This window comes from Hipposideros armiger, unplaced genomic scaffold (assembly GCF_001890085.2).
Source record: "Hipposideros armiger isolate ML-2016 unplaced genomic scaffold, ASM189008v1 scaffold_131, whole genome shotgun sequence".
Classification (NCBI taxonomy): domain Eukaryota; kingdom Metazoa; phylum Chordata; class Mammalia; order Chiroptera; family Hipposideridae; genus Hipposideros; species Hipposideros armiger.
This window is the reverse complement of record NW_017731481.1, coordinates 787,551-812,344: the sequence shown is the minus strand read 5'-3', so window position 1 is coordinate 812,344 and position 24,794 is coordinate 787,551. Positions and strand designations below refer to the sequence as shown.

Genomic DNA, 24,794 nt, shown 5'->3' with positions numbered 1-24,794 from the left:
CCAACTCCCTCACAAACCATACAAGAGTTGTAACTAGGTAAAAAGTACATGTCTGTGTAATTGTTTTCCAGCCATGTCAAACTACTAATACCTGAGTTGAGTTAGTTCAGGTAACGCTAGATAATCCCTGGAATCAGTGGCTTAGTTCATTAGATGTTATATACAATCATATCCAGTCCAGTGGGCTCCAGGGATTGGGGACAGGGGGCTCTACTCCATGTAGTCATTCAGGAACTCAGGCTTTCAGAATCCCCACTTTCTTTAACATATGGCTTTGAAGGTTGGTCAGCATTATATCCAACCTGCAGGAGGGGGTGTAGATAGACAAACAGGCAGCAGCTTTTAAGGGCCAGAACTGCAGGTGTGCATATTCCATTGGCCAGAACTCAGGTACATGACACTAAATGCAAGAGAGGGTGAGAAATTCAGCCTAATCTTTTGTGGCTGGGGAAAAAGGGGAAAAAAACTATGTCCCTGTTACAGAGAGTGTAGAAGATTTGTTTCTAGAAAATCGTCTCATCATTGGTGCATATGTGGTATCTATCAATCATCTATCTCTACCTACCTCTCATTTACCATCTGTAATAACAGAACGAGCACTCCTATTACATCTTCCAAAGCAAAGTTGAGATTTGGCAACAGCTTGCATCTAGTCGTGTGATTCTCTCTCATCCTGCCCTTCTGAAGAAATCCTCATCCTGAATCCTGTCCTTTTTTTTTCTTGCCAGATATTTTTAGAGTTGTATCTTATCTCCATGTATCCTCAAGATGTATGTATTTTTCATTTTAGTTGTTTTTGATTTTATAAAAAGGTTCTCATGTATGTGCTCTTTGACTTACTTTTTTCACTAAGTATTAGGTTGCTAGGATTCATCCATATTCTGGTGTGTTGCTGTGCTTCAGTCATGTCGTGACTGTATGTCAGTTTATTCATCCGCTCTCCTGTTGATGCACATTTGGGCTGACTGCAGGTTTGGCTATTTGAACAATGCTACTGTCATCATCTTTTACATGCCTTGTGTTGTACATGAGCAAGAATGTTTCCTGCCTGGAAACTAGGAGTGCGGTTGCTGGGTTGTTAAGCTTGATGACATAATCCTTTCAACTTACCCTCCTGTCAAAATCGTATAAAAACCTTGTGTGCCCACACACCTCATCAACACTTGATATAGTCGGGTATTTGAAGCTTTACTAATCCTTTCATTATTAATGAGCAAAATACACATACCTTTGCATGCTTAGCTTCCCTGGGTAGCTGAATTCCCTAAACTATCATTGTGTCACTACTTCTTGCCTCATTCCAAAGCACGAGGTGGCACCACATCTCAAACTAACTCTCAGATGGAAAAAGAAGTTCCGACTGAAAGATTTCACGGGAGGGGCAGATACGTACACAGGCTTTTGTCAGTTTGTGGATGGGAAGCCCTAACGCCACAACATTTTAATTCCTGTGTCTTCCCATCTTGGCCACTCCAGATACTTATACATGGACTCTACAGTTTTGCTGATTTTTGGAAAAGCATCAGAATTCCTCGTAGAAGCTAAGTCCAGTTAGTGTGCGCTAGTGGAGAGTGGAGCTGAACATGTGTGCTGGCTGACAGACAGCCCATGCAGCAGCCTTGGAGTATGGATTAAAATAAAAGTAATCATTTTCCCTGCAGCAGCTCAGCTCGTCTCATGTGTGCCCTCCTCTGCAGTTGGGTACAGGTGCAGAGCTGTTCCTCCGAGCCTTGGATGTGATAGCCGCATTTAAATCTGCCCTCAATCTGTCTGGTTCGGTAAGGGCAATCTTGTGAAGATAAATCATGTAAACAAGTTACAGTAATGGAATACTTATTTATAAACTGTGTATTCGAAGACTTATATCCACCGTTAAAAAGAAAGGTCTTGTCTTTCAGCTTGTTTAGAAAATCCAACCATCTTACGCGGCACAGGAGGCTGATGCACTGGAAAGTGGGGAATCCACGGTGGCATTCGTCCTGTGAGTGGTGGGGGAGGGCGGCAGCCTGTTCTTTCAAATGTGAGTGGCTTTTCCACCTGGGTGCCCAGCCCTTTAGTTTGATGGAATGAGCAACGGAAAAACATAAGAATGTTCTACTTCCCCGTATTTCCTCCTTTCCTGCCCTCCGGTTCTTGGTGGGCTAGTGATCCTTTTTGTTTTTCTCTGCCTCTGGCTTTCCTCCTGTGTGGGGTGCTCTGTTTTTGCTCTGACTTGAAGTGATAAAGCAATGGGAAATCCAAGCTCTCCACCTACCACCCATGTTCCCCTCTGAAAGTCCGGAAAGAAAAAGAAAATGTTTCTGCCCCATGGTGACTGGTGAAGGGGCTGGAGTTTACCCATTAATATCCTGCAAATGCCGACGGTGTTTTCCCTGACAACAGTGCTCCATCATGCTGCCCAGACCTGTCAGTCAGTCGGTGCAGTTGAGCTTGCTGCTTTATTGCCAGGGCTCTTCCCAAAGGGGCCTTTGAAAGGGCCTTTTGTAAACTCAGACAGAATGGCTTCCATCTTTTAAAATACCTGCTAGCTCCATCTGCCTCTGTGCACATCCCCAGCCCTTATTGTTAGGTGGAGGCAAAGGTTCAACATTAAAATCTTAGCGAGGACCACTGGGCCATGGGGCAAGTAGATTCTAGAATGACCTGTAGAAGAGGCAGAGCCATCGTCTATCAGCAGGTATGAATATTTTATGTAGAAGGAGACATGAATCCTGTCCATGTTTATGTAGAATGGTATATGCTGGATCCCAGTATGTGAACTTTCTCCATGAGATCAGCACCATGCATATAGTAAGTGCTCAATAAAAATCCATTTAGCGAATAAGGGGGAATCCTAGTGAGATTGTACAATATCCTGGACTTGGGTAGAAGCCATTTGCTGAATTCCATAAAACACCTGAGGGGTTAGAGTGTTCTGAAGCCTTGGGCTCTATTTATGCCCCCTGGAGTCTAAACTCCAGACTTGTACATCCAGACAAAGGACAAGGGACCAGAGAGGAGAGAAGTGGCAAGGAACCAGGCACGCATGCCTCTCTAGAGGTGGCAGGGGCACGCGTGTGTACCCTTAGTGGTTGGCCCAAGTTGGGGGCATGTTTGCTGCTCTCCTTCCCAGATGTCATCAGGCGAGCCTGTGCCATATGTGAACGAGACTGACAGCTATGGTTCCATGGCCCAGGGCCACGGGTGAGACATGTGTACCCAGCAGTGGCAGATGCCTCTGAGTCAGGAATCACAGAGCTTGGTTTTACACGTGAAGAAAATGGTTCCATTAAAAGGCAATTATTCAAGTGGTGTGAGTCAGCTATGAAGCTCTTGGCAATGCCCAAGCAAGAGAATGGAGTGGCGTGTGGAATTCTTCCTCGCTCCCTCTCTCCTCCTCTCCCTCTCTCTTCCTCCCCCTCTCTCCCTCTCTCTAAACAAAGCTCAGACCAGAAAGTAGAGCTTGCACCTGCATGTGGATGATGTATGGTGAGGAGCCTGGACTGCCAAATGCCTTTATGTGAGCAATGTCAGGAATGGGGAAGGCAGCATCAGACCAGAAAAATGGGCTCCATTCTGAGTAGCAGGGAATCAAAAGGATTATTCAAGCTGGTCGTGTATTTGACCTTTACTCTGATTCAGCCACTTCACAGAAGGTTCCAGATTCCCCTGTCTGGCCACCTATGGGGTGTGTGGTAAAATAAAAGAAAGTGTGTGCTGGAGCCTGCAGGCCCCAAAAGCTAGGCTCGGGCATCTGCACTGCTCTGCACTGTTCCCTGCCCCCTTTCTCTATGTGGCATGATTTTATGGAAGACCAATATGCTTTCATTTCTGGAGTACTTTTCATGTCCCCCCCGTCCCCCCAGGCTGCTTGGTCTGCTGTCATGGCAACCAGCCCTGCATCACTCACCTTCATGTGGAGGGAGATGTGAAGGTGACAGGACAGTCCCTGCTTCCAGCCTATCCTCTGGGGCTTCTGGGCCCCAGTGGGGACAGGGGTGGTCACTGTGGAGATGTGTGCTGAATCCACAGGTTTGTCCCTCAAAGCTTTCTCTTTTTGTTGCTGGGGATGCTGGAGGGGAAGGCGTTTTAATGTGCCCCAGTAGGACAGTGGCAGAGCCTGAAGGGGGAATGGAGCAAAGGTTAGGCCACCAAAGGTGGATTCTGGTTCAGGGGTCCTTTTGCAAGCAGAATAAAAACTCTGAAGGATCACAAAGGAGCAGATGAAGGCTTATTTGTTTTGTGCTAATAATGGGCGAGCCCTGGTTCTCATGTCTTTTCCTCCTTCTGAGCAGAGTTTCATCCCCTCCAGTATTGATAAAACAAAGCAAAAGCAATTTCAATAGACTTTGGGATATTAATAATTTTAAAATGTGGCTGAATTTAAATAGCAGTGACATGCCTCATGTCTGTTTCACGTTCACAACTGTGTTGGGTGCTCTTAACTGTGTAGGGTGCCGACTGCCACTTAGGAGCTGTGTGACCCTTGAGTGGCTACTCAACTTCTGAGCCTTAGTTTCTTATGTAGAAAACGTGGCTGCTGACTACCTGTCTCTGCGAGGGAGTTAAATCAGGTGGTTATCGGCCCTCAGCATTAAGCCTGGCTTAGGAACAGCACTTAATACATTTATAATAGTAAAATAGAATCTGTATTCCTTCTGGTTCTGGAGGTTTCATGAGGCTCAAGCACTGTTGGGAGCATCTTTAGAGGAGCCACAATCCCTGATACTGGCCAGTCATATGGAGCGGCAGTGGGAGATTCAGAAATCATCCCCTAAAGGTGAGAGCAGCTCTTTGGTGGAAATTGCCGTGGGTCTTAAATACTGTTTCTAAAGGGCTAGTGAGGGGAGTGAGTGGGTGGGAAGTAGGTTATTAGACCTTACAGATGAGCTTTATAGTGGAAATTCCCAATTTTGCTATAATGACAGGACACCCACCAGGGGGAGATCACCAAGGCAAGGGCTTCTTGCAGCAAGAGAGTGGGACCTAAGAGATGAGACCCTGCGAAGCATGACTCCTGTGACCATCTCAAGGTGACCACAGTGATTGGTTGCAGGTCCAGACAGCTGGGATACATCCAAGCTTTGGATGGTGTTTGCTTTTCTTTGTGTCCCCCACACAAAGGGAGCAGGTCACTGAGAGAAGCACTAGTGGGCGAGAGAAAAGGTGGGATGCGGTTCTCATCAAACTGCTCTGTCTGCCAGTATCAGCACCTACTGACAAGAAAAATAGGTTTTAAACATTCATGAAGCATGAGGTCTTCACAGGCGTGAGGCCTGAGTATCAGCTGGCAGTGGAATTCAGTGGAAAGGAGCCGTTTTTATGGATGATATTGTTAATACAAAAGAGAAAGCCTATGATGGCAATAAAAGCTATGATTTCAGCACACCGACTGTGTTATCTCCCCCTTAGTGTGAATGTGGATCTATTTATTTGTCTGCTAAAATATTTATGGCACCCCTCTGAAAATGAGAATAATAATGATACAGAATTAATAATATTCATAATAATGGTGGCAATATCTGTTTTTGAGCATCTGCTATATGCCGCAGTCTTTGTTACATGTTTTTTATCTACATTGTCTCTAATCCTCACAATAGCCCTGTGAGAATGTTTCCCAAACGAGGAAACAAGGGCTCAGGGAGGATATATAACTTGCTCAAAAACCTAGTTGGAGAGCGACCAACTTGGATTTGAACTAATATCTTTTTCCTCTGAAGAGCCCCACATGGGTTTTGGGATCTTTGAGACAGAAGCTATTTTAACACTATCAGAAATGGAATGGAATGAAGAATATTACTCTTTGCCATGAAGTCTCAGGTTTCTCTGGCTTTTCAGCCTGTGTTACTGAAACCTGCGTTTGAAATGCAAAAAAAAAAAGGAGAGAGGAAGGCTTCATATCTGTATCTGAAGATCCTGAATAGGCCATCCTTGCACCTTGAAAAAAGTTTCGGGACTTGGCTGTTCTCCTCCAGTCTCCCTCTTTCCTTTTGGGTCTTGAGCTTTGTATACCCTTCTCTCCCTTGCGTTTTTCTGACTCCTCCCTTTATGTTGCATAATTTTAAATTAGTCCCACTGATGCCTCTCATATTTATCTTCTCATGCCTACTGGTGGTAAGATTTTTCTCTGGGCCAGGAAAAAGAATTAGCTTTTGAGTTGAAACCCATTTCTCTCCACTCTAATCGTCTCCATCCTTAAATGTTCAACTCTTATAGAACCTCTTTGAAGAGTTTCTTATCATCCTGCTTGTCTTCTCAAATCCTGTAGCACTTTTTAGCAGCCAAATTACACTTGCTGCTTGTGCATGAAGTATTTGTGTGTGTGTATCTCTCTTCTCACTCAGTAGCTCATGATTTGAAAGATAGGAGTTGTGCTTTCTGTTGTCCCTGTACCTCACACATAGTAGATAAAAAAACACAAAAAACACTATTGAATAAAGACCCTTCTCTGTATTTCCTTTATTTATTATACCTAGCTATACTTCAGAGTTTTACACTGTCACTGCTATACCTGTAAATATGTCTCTATCTAGAGACCTGGGGCAGCAAATGAGAATCTGATCAGACTCTTGTTGTAATACTGCCTCCAGCTCCACTCAGGGTTTCTTTACCAAAATACAGGTAGCAGCACCCTCTATGAATACTGAAGAGTGATAGAGAGGTTATTCAAATCTTCAGTGTTTTGCTTTGGAATGTGTCAGAGTGGGGAACACTGAGGGAGCTTTCATTCAGGTCAGTTTCAGGTCCAGGAAATCAAACTTCTGCCTCCCCCTACTCTTGTCTCTCTCCTCACAATGTCCCAAGGCCTCAGAGTGTAGCACAGTCAGCATGTTTCTAAGGTGGAGGTCACCACACATTGGCTCTGATGGTACAGTAGGACTGACCAGCCCTGCCCTGCCTCTGGTCTAGCTGCTGATTCAGAACCATGGACAAGGCTAAATAAAGGCAGCTAGGTTTACCTTCCTTTTTCTTACCAGCTCACCTGTACTTCCTAAGGAGAAGCTGAAAACCCTCTTCTAAACAAGCCAGAGGAGGGGATCAGGTGGCAAGCCCCCTACTCCCCCCACCCCCTTGCCTTGGGGAGTCCACTCTTTGAATCATAAATCAGTCCCTATAGTTGTTTAAAGTGACCTACACAGAGAGAGTTCTTTTTTCTTGTAGAAAAGCCCTCATGCACAAACCAGGCTGACACTTGTCCACTAATTGCCTCCCACTGGAATTTAACTTATTCGCATATTGCACTTGGGCCTCGTAAATTTCAGAGGTCTTTATTGTCCTTTTACTGCATTTGGGCTTGTTCAAATCAACATTCTTGCGCGCGCGCGCGCGCGCACACACACACACACACACACACACACACACACACACACACACACAGATTTATATATGTATATAAAACAGTGTAAAAAAGCCATGATATTTTCTCCTGCCCTTGAATATGTTTTTTTAGTGTACAAATTTTTATATTCTGCCTTTAAAGCTATTTCTGCTTCACAGCTGCTTTACTGAGACTCAGACTCCTACGGGCCCCACTCAGTCCGACACGTACCTTGAATATCCTTTCACAGTGTTTGATTTCTGCAGTTGGTTGTATAATGAGGAAGGAGTGTGCAATGAGTTTGTAGATTCCTATTAACCAGGTCACCCATGAATCTATTTTCGTGCACTTCTTTATTAGAAATAGCAGGGAACATGATGGTAATATTTAAACACAACACTTATAGGAGCCTAGCTTCAAAAATACACCTAATAAGTTTTCTTTTCCCATTTGGCATTTCAAAATGTTGTACTACATTTTTCCATCATCAAAACACCTCTTCTCCACTTGAATTCTGGGATGTGAATAGAGACCATTACAAATCATAGTGAATATTTTGGATGGTCATATGGATTTGTGATTCTTTGCCCCATTTAGACCATATCTATAGTGTTTCATTCTGTCATTGGCACTGCCTTTGAAGATGGCCCATAAAGAGATAGACACAGACCAAGATGACACACAGGCCAGGGAGTAGGAGTAGATAGAAGAGAGCAGTCTTCAAACACTTAGTGAGGATATCTCATGAAAAAGGAGAGTAAAATTGTTTAGCGTTGTACCCAAAGACCGTCAGTGAGTGAAATCTGCAGTGGGCCAGATTTTGATTCAACCTAAAAAGTAACTAACAACTAGTTGCCAGACTCTGGAACAGGTCGTCTTGTGAGGTAATGAGTCTCCAGGCACCTCAGGTGTGGGATTCTAGGCTGACTGGGCTATGTGCCAGGAATGATGCGTCCAGAAAAACATGCCCACTTCAGCTTTGAGAGTCAGTGCTCCTTACTATCTGGCATCACTACTGGTACTCGGGGCATTGAAAAAACAGAGGTATGGTTGTCTCGGAGGAGCAGGAGCTATGAATCTTTTTAAATTGCTTAATACAGATGCCCTAATGGGCCATGACAGCCAAGGCCAAGGTAGACAGTGAGTTTGGAGTTGTTAAGGCAGGCATCCTTTTATTTCAGATGGATAATTTACTTATGTGGCCCAGCTATTTAGATGGTTTCAAAAATACTCAAAATGGACCACAACTTTTCATTTGGTTGTATTAATCAAGACCTGGCCAACATCTTACCAATATTAGTATATCATTAAAAGTATGGCAATAATCCCTTTCAAATGAAGGGAGTTTTACTGCTTATGTAGTACTTTGTCCTATATTACTCCTCTTGATATTTGCCACAACTCTCTAAGGAGGCAGGGAAAATATTATTTTCTCAATTTTTAGAGGAGGGAAACTGAGACCTACAGGGCTTAGTGACTCACCCAACACCAACATGGCAGGTAGCACTAGACCTGGATTGGATCTGGAGTGTGGACATTGAAATAATGCAAGCTCGGCAGTATTTATGGCCATGCCAATAATCAACAGTGTGACTTTGAACCGTCTCATATGTAAAATGAGGGGGTTGGGGTGAGGTGAATTCTGGGGTGCTCACCACATCCCTGTTGTATAATATTATCTTGCCTCTCCATATCATATGTTGTCTGGCACAGTCCTTACTTTTCGCCAGGCAAGCAGGAGGTGAAATCTGGGTTTGTGGATTGGGGAAAAACATTTTGATCCACTGGTGTGTGTATTCAGAGTGGTAACATTATACTTCAACAGCTCTAGGATACCTCTGTGACAGATCATTTTCACAAGCTTGAGACCCTTGGCTGCATTTTGATTCGGGGTTTGGAATTTGAGGACATGTTTATTTACTTTTGGGGGCTCTGTTGTGGTGTAGAGTAGTAGAGGTGGACTTTATGAATTTCAACAACCCTCAATGCACAAGAGTCAGCAGGAATGGCGAGGGCTTCATACTTGACTAGGTATAAGCTTGCAAGGAAAGTTATAGGTCAGTATGATTTTATTTTTTAATTTTCTAAGCATAGCTGTTGAACTCAAAACTAGATTTTATATTGCTTATAAGGTGCTTGACAAAGCTAACTTTTATTACTAGGAATGTAATACATATTCATTGTAGAAAATTTAAAAATAAAGAAAATTACAGAGGTAATTACCTATAGTAGCCCAAAGATAATTGCTATTAAAATTGTTAAAATTTCCTGGAATGTTTCTTATGTGCCTACACATATTTTAAAACACATTTAGCATAATACTGCAGATACTGATTTGTAAACATTTTTTGTTGATAATGGTAAACTTTCTCTTATTTTGCTAAATATTCTTTTCAAGATGGATTTGATTTGAATTTTGATTTTGGAGTCACATAGTATTCTAGTAAGTGGATGTGTCAAGATTTATTGAACCTGTTTCCTATTGTTGGGTATACTGAATGCTTATAAGATTTTGTTAATATAAAATCATTTGTGAAAATTTCCTCTTCCATAAGTCCTGTACAATGCATTAGATATGTGTCTGATTTGTCAAACAGAGAAGACTAAAGCTGGGTTTCTATTTTACAGCACCAGCAACCCTACTGGGCTTTTATAAGAAAAGTATAAACTCTACACTGACCATAGTTAATCGATATGGTAATACCAAAGGTTTAGGGAGAGCTCCTCCACTGCTACCATCATCGGATCTGTTATTCCGCTCTTGGCTTTTTCATGCAGTTAATGACTTGCATAAACATCAAGGCAGTGGGCTCATTTTCTTTTCTTTTCTGTTGATTCTCCTTTAGCCTGATGAAGTCCTCCGACATCGATCAGGATTTATTTACAGACAGTTACTGCAAGGTGTGCAGTGCACAACTGATATCCGAATCTCAGCGCGTGGCCCATTACGAGGTAAGGACAGCTGTCCCCACTCAGTGTTTTTATTTATTTATTTATTTTCCCAAGATATTTCTCCATTTGTTTAGGCCTTTGATTTCTCTCATTGGTGTCTTATAGTTTTCAATATACAGATTCTGCACATATTTTGTTAGACTTGTACCTCAGCATTTCATTTATTCGATGCTATTGTAAATAACATTGTAAGACTTCTATTTGTTCATTGTTAGTATATAGAAATACGTTTTTAAATGGAAGACAGAGTAGCCATGGGTTGTGGGCGTAGGACTTGAGGGTCCCCTTTTCTGGGCTTGGGGCAGATTTTAAGACGTACAGGGCTCGAGCCTTTATAGTCTGAGCTCAAACCAGGAGAAATGTATGTGTGGGGCTGGGAGTGAGGGCTGGGGACATCCTTTGCAGGCCCTGCCTGCTTCCCAGATTCTGTTCTTTGTACCTTGGCCCATTGACTCAGCGGGCTTTCTCTGCTTGTTAAATCTGTCACTGCTCACCCCTGAAGTTCCTGTCAAAGACACAGGGCAGGATATACTACCAGCTATTCTTTTCTTCCATGACCCTGAAGCTAAGCTCAGAGGCCCTTTGCTCCTCACTGTAGGGAAACATGGCGGCATCAGTGAGTGATTCAGTACCAAATTCCCTCCACCTGATGGCTGCTGCCCTAAAGGTGTTCCTCAGCTTAAAGACTTCCCCTGCAGAATTATAACAAAGTTTTAAAGCCCAAATACTCTTGAAGGACATAATTCAGTGACGTTGGCTCTTTAGGATGGAAGAACAAAATGGCTGCTTCTTGGGCCTCTATTAGGAAGGAAGGGTGAGAAAAGAGAGGTTGGCTAGTGTCTGAGGAGGGAACAAGGTTCAATGCATGGAAAAAGGGGAAAGCTGGGGGACCCCAGATGCTGAGTGCTGCCCAGGGCATGTTTGCTTTTCAAGAGAACATACACCAGTGGGAACATGAGTTTTCAAGTGTAATAACTTGTAAGTAATTTTAGATTGGGGAGCTTAGCCAGCAATTTTCTTTTTGTCTGACAAGTCTGACAAATGCCAGTTGTCACTGTCACTCACCAAACTCCTCTGAGCCTCAGATTCCTCTGTGCACAATGAACATAATAATAATAACATGCTCATGTACACACCCAGAATCACAATAAACTGACCCTGCGTATTCCTCAGGATTTTGTGGTGACTAAATGAGACCTATTGAAATAGTATCTGTGAAAATGCTTTGGAACCTGTAAAGTATGCCTCACGTGCAAAATGATATTGCTTTTCATTATTAATTCTGTTGTAGCAATTTTTTGTTGAAGGCAAATAAAACTTGTTCTTCAAAGAAAACTAAAAAATCAGCATCTGTGCAAAATGTTAGTATATTTTTTTGTCAATAGACAATTGGATATTAGAAGTAAATGGAAACTCAAAAGAATTACCTAAAATAGAAGATATCTATGTTTTGAAATTAAGAACTTTCTATTTTCTGTGGACATTGATTTATAAACACATATGGTTTTTAGTCATTGAATTTCCCCAGTTAAGGAAAATCAGGGAATTTGTTCTTGCTTTGAGATTCTATAACTTCCTATTAGTCCTTTAGGTTCCCCCTTTACTAGACTTTTTATGTTCATTTTTAATCATTTTACTAGATTCTTGAGGACAGAAACAGAGTTTTATTCATTTGATCTTCCACAGTTCCTGGAACAGTGCCTGTACATCATAGATGCTCAGTTAGTGTTTACAAAAATATCCTGGTGACAAAGTCCAGTGCTGCTTTGTTGTTACCTGAGCTAGGAAAGTAATGTCAGAAAATTGACAACAACAAAGAAAAAAAAATCTTAGCTGCTCAATTAAGGATTTAGTTATTTGAACTCCCGTTTCTTGTCACTACATATATTCTTGCTGTGGCACAATTTTATTGGTTAGAGGATGTGTTAGTCTTTGCAGCATGTAGTATAGATGAGATAGAGAAAAGAAAGCAATTACAATAGATCTGCAATTAACAGTGTTACACATCATTAAAACAACATTAAATGCCTTCCCATTAACCATGGATGGGAACACTGAAAGATGTTTTCCTCCTTGCCTCTAGGCAGAGGTGGGGCACTTCCTTCATTGAAAAATAGCACTTGTTACTGCAAAGCTGTGGTGAGTGTGCAAAGGGCACAGTAAGGACTGAGGCCACCTGATTCAATCCCTGGTCTTCCAGCTTCTGCGAGGAGTCTTCTCCAGTACTTCTTCATCTCTAGGATGATGGCTTCCATCAGACAATCTCGAAGGCCATTGGAGAACTGATACTCTGATTCTATTAATCTCTCCCCTCTCTCCACACACATCCTCTCTGCTAAAATTGCACATCGAGTGGGTCTCTATGAGTTCAAAGTCCCACTGAAATCATGGAAAATGTCGCACTTATTCTCAATGCTCTATCACTGATTTATTGCCTTAGTATGGTTTTACTCTTCAGTTCAACCAGATAATATTCCTAGCTTCCCTATGGAGCAAATCAATGACAATCGACTGTGCACTTTCTGCATGTCCAGCACTATTAGTGCTAGTTATTGCAGGGGATTCTTGAGCTAAATGAGAAATAGTCTCAGCCTCCAAGAAGCTTATAAACTTTATTGGAAGGAAAAGCCATGGATAGTTCAGTGTGGTACAATATGCGTGTGATACTGAGAACATCATCTGTAGAATTCTGCTGCCTGCTCTTCAGGAGCTGCTGATCTAATTCAATACAAACAGAGTATTAGTTCTTCTGCCCAATTGGCTTTCTGATATATGCTACATCATGCTGTTAACTTTTTAGATATTTGCATATTCTAAGTTCCAAAGAATGAGTCATTACCAAGAGCTCTTCTGGTCAAGAAAGATTTCTGGGGAATGTCAGACATTTTCTAGGCCTCAATGGATGGGTTAAGTTTAGGGGGTGCTGCCAAGGAGCCTTGAGGAGGCTCAGCTGGCTGGACTGGGAGATTGGCATAGGGAAGGGAGCCCAGAAGGCGCATGTACAGGTAGACTGGGGTCAGGGCATGAAGAAAAGGAGATTTGGGATTCTTGTGAGTCTCTTAAGCATGTGGGAGCATAACAGTATCATCGAGCATTTCTGAATGACCGTTCATTGGTGGTGGGCAAAGCATAGTGTTGGGACCAGAACAACTTTTGATCTGACTTGTGCCATGAGACTAGTGTGGCAGTCCTCTGAAGTAAGAGAGAAAAACACAGCAGATGGGTGAATGCATAACAGCTGCATGTCCCATTTTAAAGGTCGAACTTTCATATAGGAGGACAGAAAAAAGCCCAATATATGTCTAATGGGCCAAACCCTTCCATGCTATACTTTTAAAATCTTTTTTTTCTTTCTTTCTTTTTTGGCATATGAATCCTGAGGTGAAAAAAAAAAGGGGGGGGGATGTAAGGGCATTATTATTTTTCTTACTAAGCATTAATAACATGTTAATGTTTTGGTGGAAAGTATAATTAGATGTTATCTCTGCTCACTGAATGAGTAGTCTGAATTAATAGAACAAGCAGACACAGACACAGAGGGGAAGGGCAAGTTTTGATATGAGAGTGCCTGAATGTGACAGAGGTCAAGAATAGTTTCCCAGGGAGGCCAATTGAGTAGTCTGCTATAGTTTTAAGTGGCAAAAGAATAATTTTGTGCAAAGGGCAAGAGTTGCTTGCATGAGTGAAAGTGAGTTTTTGGCATGTAGGAAAAGGAAGATTTGTATAGGGAAGATCATGAGAAAGGAAACCAAAAGAACAGAGAGATATTTTTCATTTAAAATTTTGAGTGAAGGTAAAGGTCAATGAGCAGATCTAGAAGGAAATAGAGACTGTTAGACAGGCCCAAGGAAGCCAGCCATAAATGTGCCAACCCTTCCTGCTGGCCTCTTCCTGTGAACCCTACTATCCCTTGTGTTGTTGTGCAATGTGTGCAATTAATTGTTCTTTGTGAAATTATTGGCTCAGGTGTCTTGGCACCTCCAAACAAGACTGGAAGCTTCCTGAGGGCAGGCAGGAGTCATGCATTGAGTTTCTTCATTTATTTCCACAGTAGCCACCACAGATAGAGCTTTGTGCATGGCTGTTGCTCATTGGCACTTAGAGGCTGATGAAGAGCCTCGGGGTGGGGATGGAGGAGGAAGGCATGGGTTAAAGTTAATGGAAGCACTGATGGGTGTACCAGAAGGGGCATTGGTAGACACTGGGAGTCAATCTGTACTTGGGAGCTGGCCTTCAAGGAATAAGTGATGGTTTCGTAGTTATAGGAAAACAATTCTCTAAACTGGTAAGAAATCCTTCAAACATCTCTGAACCTTGAAGTAATGTCAGTCCTGGTAAACGAACCTCATTAGCCCACCAGGGAAGGGCAGCATCTGGTATTGTTCTCTTGTCAGTGTAACAGCCGGCACATTGGGCCTACATAGGCATGCTGAAATAGAATTTTCCTCTTTTATTTGTTTTGACTACATTCCAAAAGAACTTTGGCCTTCGCTAGCTTTCTTTTTAATCCAAGGGAATAGCCAAAAAGGCACTCTCCTGGTCTTGTTAAGTCTAATAGTAGATGGGGTAGAAGTACTTTTTGAGTAGTGACAAGGTGAAAATTCAGGTCCTTAATATGTGCTGATTAAAGTGTCATGACTTTCTGGTACTTTAAAGCCTTCTTCCTCTTAGTACCCTACACCTTCTTCTCAACTTTGCTTTTTGTTTTTAGCTTTTATAACTGCCCTGAGTAAGCATGCATGCTAGACAACTCCTTTCCCATGTATGTGAGTTGTGGATTAAAAGCATGTCATATTTCTGCAGGCCATCAGTCCTGCCAGGTACTATATACTCACTGGAGCTGGGTATTGTCAGGCCTCACTGGGTCCATACCTGTTCTGGGTATGGAAGATGATGTGCTCCTGAAGATGCAAGTACTAATGGGTGAGGATAAGAAAAGATCTTTATAGCAGGATTCCTGTAAAAATACCTTCTTTGCAGTGTACATTAAAAATTACTGTATCAGTCTCTTCAAATGTCTTGCAGTCATGACATGCTTAATTTCTCCCAGATGCTGTTAATGTAATTATTGGTACATTTGCCCAGGCTAAAGGATTCTTATTACCCTCCATAATGTCAGAGGACTTCAACCTATTTCTGATTGCTGATAGTCTTCAACCTCTGTTTCATGACCATTTCATTAAAGACTCTTGAGCTTTTATAAAATTTGTTACTACTTTTATATTTTTCTGTTGTTTTTTAAAAGCAGGTCCAGTCCTTTTATCAGTTATTATTAGGTTCTTAGTCAAAATAATTTATTGGAACAAAAAATGAATGGTTCATAGAGAGTCTTCAGTGAAGTAAACAACAGTAGGCTGAAGGATATACTCAACTAAGGACAACACACACATTGGCTAAGAACAGTTGTCAGATGGTGTGTAGACTCAATGCTCATCAGTTAAGAGAAGGCAGAGTATGTCCCGCAGCATGAGTTCTCGTTTCCTGAGATCATATGATATCATTCAGTGGATCTTAGGAGCCAGGCCACATCCTTCCATTGGCTAGAATTCAGTCACATGGTCCCAAATAACTGCAGGGTAAGCTGGGAAATGTAATTTAAATATGTGGGAAAATGAAACGGGCTCAACAAATACATAAGATCATTTCTGCTACAGTCTGTCTCTCTAGTCATCAAATATCCATTTCATTCTTCCTTTACCACATAGAGCATACACATCTTCTCTCCAACGGACAACTTCAAGTTCTACCCAGTTGCTGATGTGGATATGATTCCTTTTGGTTCAGCAACCCATGAGCAAAAATGAAATGCTACCTCTCCTTCTCATACATGTTAGAGTAGTAGAAGTAACATTTCCCATTCAGAGAAAGGAAGAAAAGAAGACAAAGAGGCTCATACAAAAGTTGGCATCCTATAGGATAGACATTGCGAAGATTCTCTTTCCAGGAAGTAGGGTAAGTTCCCCAAATAGATTCTGATCTTCCTCTCTTGGAGGGACTTACTTGGTTATTCTCAGTGACCCCTGGCTCGGCCCTCCAGAGGTCTTCCTTGTCCATTGTCTTCCTTACCACATCTGAAATGGGTCTTGGGTTCTAGACCCTTCTTGTGGACTACCGGCATTCGTAGCCCACTTTCTGCCTGAGAATGATTTAAGGCTTATTGCATATTCAAAGCTTTTCTAATTCAAAATCATAACTGCTTTAGCAATGTAATTCTCTCAATAACCCAGAAGGCTTCTGATTTATTATATTTTTTCCAGAAAGCTCTATTTGTCATAACCATACAATTCTTTCCCAGACACAATTTCAAGGCTGTTTGTTTATTTTATTGCTTCCTCACCTCTGCACCTCATTCTATTTTTCAGTTTAATGGTGGCCACCTCGAAGTTATCTAAGAGTAGGTGGAAGGACCACAACTTTAATCTGATTTTTGCCAAAGGCCTGAACCACAATGTTTAACTGAGAAGTCTCACCAGATCTTCAACATACAATGTCTTTTAAAACGACATCTCTTACTTTTTGGTGACTGGAAGCAATTGGCAAATGACTTTTCCAACTCTCTTTAAGTCTGAAATTTCTGGAATAACTGTATTTTGTTTTATTTCTCTCTGCTAATGTGGCAGTTACACGTTATGGTTTACACAGTTCTTTGATTCTTTCATAAAAAAATAAAATAAACTTTACCAAACATCAATAACAATTTGTAACAAACAACATACCAGGTGTGATCAAACACCACAATGAATGTTTAAATAAATTAAAAAAAAAAACTGTTACAGTAAAAAAGACACATTGTCATTAATCCCCCTCAAAATATTCCCCCTCACTTTGAACACACTTATCCCATCATTCTTGCCACTTTCTGAAGCAATTCTGGAAGTTCTCTTTTGTGTGTCTTTTATTGCGCAGTCATGGCTGCCTCGATGTTCTGAATTGATTCAAAATGTTTACCTTTCATGGTCATTTTGACTTTGGAGAAGAGCCAGAAGGCATATGGTGCCAGATCCCATGAATAAGGTGGGTGAGGACACAATGTAATTTTTTCATTTGACAGAAATTGCCATATACCAGAAGCAATGTGTGACACAGAGCATTGTCATGATGGAGGATGATTTATGGCACATTTTAAAACACACCTTCTCTCAACCGTAGCTCACACTTGACTGGCTGCACCGCACAAGTTGAAACTTGTCACACACTGTTACTAAAGTTTGACATTTCGCTTCCCATATTGAAGATCCCTGCCTTTCTGTTAGATGGAATTTGGCAGCAGCATTCACTATAAGTTTTGATCACAGCAGAAAGACTCCATGCCACACATTGCTTCTGGTATGGAAATTTATGTCTAATAAAAACATTATGGTATGCCCTCATCCACCTTATTCACTGGATCTGGCACTGCGAGACTTGGGGCTCTTCCCCCAAATCAAAATGACCATAAAAAGTAAATGTTTCAAATCAATTCAGGATGTTAAGGCAGCCACGACAGCACTACTAAAGACACTCATTAAAGAGGACTTCCAGAACTGCTTCAGGAAGTGGCAAGAACAATGGGAAAAGTGTGTTTGAAGCAAGGGGGAGTATTTTGAGGGGCATTAGTGACAATGTGTCTTTTACTGTAATATATTTTTAAAAATTTAAACATTTACTGTATTTTTTTTTTATCATACCTCATACATCCATGTGTTCTGTTTTTCCATCCCGTCCTGGTTCTTTTTGAACTATAACCACCTTGCACAGAACTATTCAATTCTTCTAGAACTACAAGCTCGGTACACATGTGATCTGCCTTCAAAGTTATTGTAGACAATAATTTTGATAGTATTTTGCCACTATGTTACCTGGATTTGCTGTATCTGTACCCTCCCAATTTACTATCCATCTGCTAAGCCAGTGTCAAATATTTAGGTTTTTAGTTACAGGAGAATCCCAGTTTCTGTATTAGACAAAATAGGCTAACTTGTAACAAACAGTCTCAGCATTTTAGAAATAGAAATAAAAGAAATAAAATTTATTTCTTGATCATATTATAGCCCATTGTGGGTTAGCAGAGGGGGATTTTGTGCTATATAATTCATTACAGAGGCTCCGCCATCTTTGCTCCTGACATTGCCTTGAGTATTAAAATCCAGCTGGCATCTGGGGGACTGATGGCTAATGGGGGTGATTGTGCAGGACATTTTAGAGGCCAGGCCTAGAAGTGGCAATATCGTATCCACCCCAGTTCCTCTGACAAGACTCAGTCATGTGTTTTCTTCTCACTGTATGAGAGGCTGGGAAATGTGGCTTAGCTGAGTGCCCCAGAGGAAAATGGAACCAGTGAGGTGAGCACATAGTGTTGATTCTGTGCACTGGATGTGTGTGACAGGATAGAAGACATGGTAATTAGCACCTGCTTAGGGGATGTTGGGGATGGGAGCAGGGGTGGAGAAGAAAGAGAAAGAGAGGAAAGGCTGTGATTTCCAAATGGAGTGGTCTTGGCAAACGAACAAATCAAACAACTCTTGAAATCAAGTGTCTGAGGCTGCCATGAAGTGGGTGCCTATTTCATTACAGTGCCGTGGAGGAAACTGAAGCAACCATGTGTTGTTTGTCTAAAGGATGAAGGGATAATATGCCTATAAAATTAGGATTTTCTCTCTTTCCTCAGACTCAATTTGTCAAGCACAAAGATTTTCCAGTTGGAATTTGGGGCCTGTGTACTGAATGACGTGTCTGACTTGAGGGTTCCTATCTGCACTTTGTGGGCTTAGCATTCCCTTCTCTCAGGCTCTGAGCTCTGAGCTCTGAGGCCCTTGGGTGGTACATGGCCTGCCCACTCCTCACTTAGGAGGTCCAAGAGCAATCTCTGGAAATGTCTCTGGATGTTGAGGACATGTCCTTGGTATCCCAGTGTCTTCTAAAGACAGATATCTGAGAGAAATTTCTCTTTTCTCTCCCTTAGAAGAAAAGGTTCCCCTCCTGAGAGGATGGTTCATTACAGGCACTTGACTCCTTGATCATGTTTCCTGCTTTGCTTTTGCCACCAGATTCATGGCCATGTCCAGCTACTAGACAGGAGTCAGACACATTTATTGTGATTACTTTACCTCTGGATATTATTTTCTTTCCCCTGTTTTAGTTTAAATCTGTTATCTCTCAATTATTTATTTATCCTTTTGCATTAGATGTAGATACATTTTTGATATGCCTTCTTAAAGTTGAAGAAAATAGTGGGGTATAAATGTATAAATATTTCATCTTTATCTTAACATTTTTTGAAAAGGCAGTAAATTCACCAGATTCAAAATTCAAAAAGTATAAAACAGTGTATAATGTGAAAAGTCTCCCACCTATTCCTGTTTACCAGCTATCCAGTTCTCCTTCTCAGATGAAATGCATGTGACCATTTAAAAAAAAATATTCCATGCATATAAATGCAACCTAATTTTTCCTTTAGTATATTTTTCACAAATGGCAACATGCTATACCCTCCATTTTTCATCTAACTGTGGCATAGATTGACATTATATGAATGTATCATAATTTATAAAGAAATACTTATTGAATTGACTTGTAACTCTTTGGTAGCCTTGATAAAACCCTGGCAGAAAAAGACTTTCTCCCTGTGAACACTCATTTCATGAAGCACGTATCAGTAGCTTTTCGGATCCCAGCCTGTACTGATTGGATATCGACAGTGGCAATTTTTCTTCCAGCTTTCCATCCCCAGCATTCATTTGAAAACATACGCATTTCTGGCCTCGCAGCTATTGAGCCATCTGGGCTTGTTGGCTTTTTAAAAAAGATATTAACAGATAGGGGATTCTTAAAGGCTAATGACCTAAGCAGTGGGCTTGAGTGTGAATCTAAGCCATGTGCCTTTGCCTACATTTCGTCTGATGCTTGGGGAAGTTGTTGAGGACAGCGTGCTCTCATTCTCTGTGATTTGAGAATTTAATGAATTTCTTTAGGCTTTTACTGAGATGATGTAATTTTGAGTAGAATTTTGGTAACTTTGAATTCCGTCACTTTCCTGAGGATAATATAAAGACATAAATGCACCTCATCAGGAAGTGCCCATGCAACCTTCCTGTTGCCCCTCCAGCCCCTGCTGCTCTTTTCTCCTTGCCCAACCTTTCAGTTCTCTTTGGCCTCTGGGATACTCTTTGGCTGGACTATGTCAGCTTTTGGAAAGGCTCTTACATCCACTCTTTACTGATTCAAATATAGAAAGAGTCCTCCCTTTCTTTACCTTGAAAAACCTATAGGCAGTTAGAAAGTCTTAGATTTTACTAAGAATACAGGAAAAATAGAACAAAATTATTTTCTATCTCTGCCACAAGGATTACTCTTCCTGTTCTGGCCTTGTAGTCACAAACTTTGTCCCTGAATTGGGACGTTTCCCTGTCTTCTGGTCTAAGAAATGAATCCTACACCTTCCTGTTATCCTTAGTTCCTTGTAGCTATTGACATACTGTTAGTAAGTCTATCTTTTGGAAACTAAGCCTCTTCAGGTTTGGCCCTAAATTACACTCCTTATTTTATTCCCCAGTTTTCAGTGGCCCTACTGCCAGCCCCCAGGTTTAATGTGGGGAGCCCTGCAGAGTGCTGTCACTTGCTTTAAAGCCTTAATGTCTTTTCCCACCTCATGGCAAAGTCCATGCTTCCTTTTGGCTCACCTGCTAAATTCCCATTTCTTTTCCGTGAAGTGAATTCACTCTCAGCTTATCCTCAGAGCAGGCAGAATAGGCCTGAGTTATGCAAAGGGTTTTTGGTGTACTCAAGATCAGAAGGCCTCTGTTGTAAGTGCAATCTTAGATAAGTCACTTAACCCTTCCGGATTTTACTTCTGTCTGCTGTAACATGAGGAGGTTGGGGTCTTCTTTCCTTTTACCCCCACTCCTCGTGTCTATCCTCCCTGCATCCCCATGGGTAGCTGTTTATTAGGGTTGAAATGTTTTTCATTTGTATAGGGTTCTTTAAAATGTCTATTGCTTTGTGGACATGTATATTTGAAAATAATTTTTATTTTAGTATAGTTTTAGATTCACAGAAAAGTTAGTATAAAAAGTTAATAAAAAAACATAGTGTAGTGTTTCCAAATATCCTGACCCAGGGTCCCCTACGGTTAACATCGAGCATTACTGTGGTACATTTGTCACAGCTAATGAGCCAATGCTGATACATTATTACAATTATATAACATACATTATACAGTGTGAAGTCTGTACTTTATTCAGATCTCCTTAGTTTTTACTTAACATTCGTTTTCTGTTCTAGAATCCCATCCAGGATTCCATATAACATCTAGCTATCAGGTATCCTTAGGCTCCTCCAGACTGACAGTTTCTCAGACTTTCCCTGTTTTTGATGACTTGGATAATTTTGAGGATTACAGGTCAGGCATTTAGTAGAATGACCCCCCATGGAGACTTGTTTCATGTTTTTGTTATGATTAAACTGGGGTTATGCATTCCTGGTCGGGAACCTCACAGAGGTGCAGTGCCATTCTCATCACATCATATCAAGGGAACTGTTATCAATATGACTTATCACTCCTGGTGTTGACCTAGATCTCCTAGCTCTAGGTAATGTTTGTCAGGTTCCTCCACTGACTTGTCCTGCCTTCCCATATTGTACTCTTTGGCAGGAAGTCATCATGCACAGAGTAGGAACATGTTTTTATGTGTACAAATTGCACTGTGATGTGAATCTTATTCTTATCTTGCCATCTCATTCAGAATTATGTTTCTAAGAACTGTCCATGTTCCTACACCTGTTTAATCACTTGCTTTTAACTGCTGCACAAACTTCCATAGAGAACATCTGTCAAGCTTTGATTTTCCCATTCCTTCAGGGATGTATACTTAGATTGCTTCCAGCGCCCCACTAACCAAAGCAGTGTTTTGACAAACATCCTGAAGTGTGTTTCTTAAAGAATCTGTGTGGCATTCTTCTGAGATGGGTATACAGGTAAGAGTGGAACTTGTGCATCATAAGCCACATTTACTTAATTTGACTAAGACTTGCTCAGGAGAAAGTTGATCCATGAGTGTTCCTATATCCACATCTCTGCCTATAAATGACTTTGTTCAGCTTTCTTATTTTGTTTTCTAATCTAGCTGGTATTTGATATCTTGGTATTTTAAATTACATTTAATTATTATAAAATTTGAACAACTTTTTGTATACTTATTAAGCCCTTTTGTTTTATTTTTTGGTGATTCCTATTCATATCCTTTGTCAACTTTTCTGTTCTCTTATTTTTCTATTCTCCTATTTTTCCTCATATATATCTTGTTGGTTTTAGACATTGGAAATATCTCAGCTATCTCATTATATCTGTTCATGATGACCTTCATTCATTTATGTGTTAAGCTTGTTAATTTTTATGTGATAAATTTGATAAACTTTTTGCCTTACAGTTTGTTTAAGAAATCCTTCCCATGGATAGATCACAAAAACCTTAAGTATACTGTGTGTTACGTGCAGTTGAGTGAGCTGTGACTCCTGGCACCCTATGAGTGATATCAACAATGTGCTGACCTCAACTGCCCTGTCACCTCCTGTAGACTCATGCCTACCAGGGCTTCTTTTATGAAGTCAATCCATTTTATCCATATTTGGTCTTCTTTTCCTGCTCCCTTCCCTTTTTCCCAGCAGTATTGTCTTTTCCAAAGAACCCTGTCTTCTCATGAAACGCTGAAGTAGGAGACTTCAGTTTTGTTATTTTTGCCTTCAGCGATGTTTCAGGCTTAATTTGCTCTAGGACCCACTTGGTCATCTTTCCGGTGATCCAGGTATCCATAGAGCTCTCCTCCAATATCATATTTCAAATGAATTTTTAAATGTATACTACCGTCTATTAATTTGACACTTCTATTTTTCACACTCCTGTCTTTAACTCTAGCTGGAGCCTACCTTTATATATTGTATAAGATAGGAAGCCACTTTGAATTTTCTGTCTACAGTGAACCATTTTTCTACCACCATCTACATTCTTTCCTCATAATTTGTGGTGTCATGTTTACCATATGTTAAATTTTCCACAAGTTCTTGACTTCAGATCAGATCTTTCTATTTTGTTTTATGAGTCTATTTGTCTTTATCTGGGCCAGTCCATACTGTATTTAATTACTATGCTTTGGTGTTATGTCTTAATATGTGAGAACTATAAGTCACCTCTCTTTCCTCTTCCATTGCAGAGTTGACTTAGCCATTTGTGCAGTGTATACTTTTGTTGAATAAATTCACAAATTCTGTTGAACTTTTGATTGTAATTCCACCAAATTTAAGAGTTAATTTGAAGAGAATATCATTATAGTATCAAGTCATCCCAAAGCAGCGGTATCTACCCATTTATTCAATGTTAAATCAATTTCTACATAAAAATTTGACAGAAATGTAACTTAGTAAACATATAACATATGAGCACACATATAATTTTTGTGTAATTTAGTCCTTAATGATATATTTCTTTCTTTCTATGCTTTTACCAAGGTTTAATCATTACTCTTCAGCTTAATTATAATCATGTTGAGGGCAACAACCATGGTTTTAGTTTCTTTCTATTTCCTCACTGTATTTTAACTTAGAGGAACATAAGGAATACCAAGTTTTTTAATTAATTGATATCCAGGATAACTATTCTATTGAAGGTTATTTTTTCTGGCCTCCTCTTTTACATTTTAATCCTTTTTTTCTCCCTCTTTACTGATTTGCTTGCCTTTTCCATCTGTTTTTCTTATTGCCTCCCCTGGGTGAAAATGCCTAATGTGGCCTTGTAACAGTAGCTCACACCCACCTCCATTTATCAAGTGAGGTTAAGCACTCTTTTTGCAGTATGTTGCATTTCCTCTGGGGATGAGCAATGGAACTGAAAACTCAGCTGTGTCAATAAGTCAAGGTGAGTCCTCAGCTTTATACAACTGCATTCCCAACCATTAGAATGACGCTAAAATTTATTGCCAAGCTGTCTCTTAAATATCCTGTAATAAAAAGCCAAAATATGCTGTCTTATTTTTTTCCTATTTCACCCTTAAGCTGCATTTTCATTACCACATTTTCTTTGCAAAGTGCAATAACATTCTTTATTGAAATCTTTATTGTTTCAGGTGCTCCCACAGTAGTCTCCTTTGATCTAAAGAAAAAAATAAAACGTTTTATTTTCTTAAAAGAAAGTGTCATAGAGGATCCTCTTTGTTTTTGCTAGTGCCATATCTAACCCCTGCCCTATTGGCTGTTACTGCCTTGTGTCTGCTTTTCAATCTATATAATTATTATGATTCAGAGACATGATTTGACTTGCATTCTGTCCAATCCATATAATAATAACCTACTAGGTCTTCGGAAAAGTCATGATGCATGTTTGCAACAGATGGCACTAGTTCAGTTTTGGAAGTATTAGAGTCATTCACATCTATGTTATTGCTATGTCACTTGACAGCTGACAGGTCTTGCTTCATTCTAAAAAAAAATTGAGTGATTTGGTTGAGTTTTGGAGATTTTACAACAAGTTGAAGATGGAAGACCAAACTGTGCATTTTTGCCATATTTTACTGTTTTA

At 40.6% G+C, this 24,794-nt stretch overlaps 1 protein-coding gene across 3 annotated transcripts in view; it reads left to right on the top strand.

The window, feature by feature from the left end:
* The window catches only part of ZMAT4 (zinc finger matrin-type 4), a 378,829-nt gene that overhangs the window by 61,177 nt on the left and 292,858 nt on the right, over nt 1-24,794 (top strand). For 2 of the 3 annotated variants that reach the window (XM_019649234.1, XM_019649235.1), the window contains one exon: nt 10,144-10,249. In XM_019649234.1, the coding sequence (XP_019504779.1) occupies nt 10,148-10,249 (102 nt within the window). In that variant the 5' untranslated portion in view covers nt 10,144-10,147. Of the gene's footprint in view, nt 1-4,738; nt 4,760-10,143; nt 10,250-24,794 lie in introns of those variants that run through there. The other variant, XM_019649236.1, reaches the window with a different exon arrangement.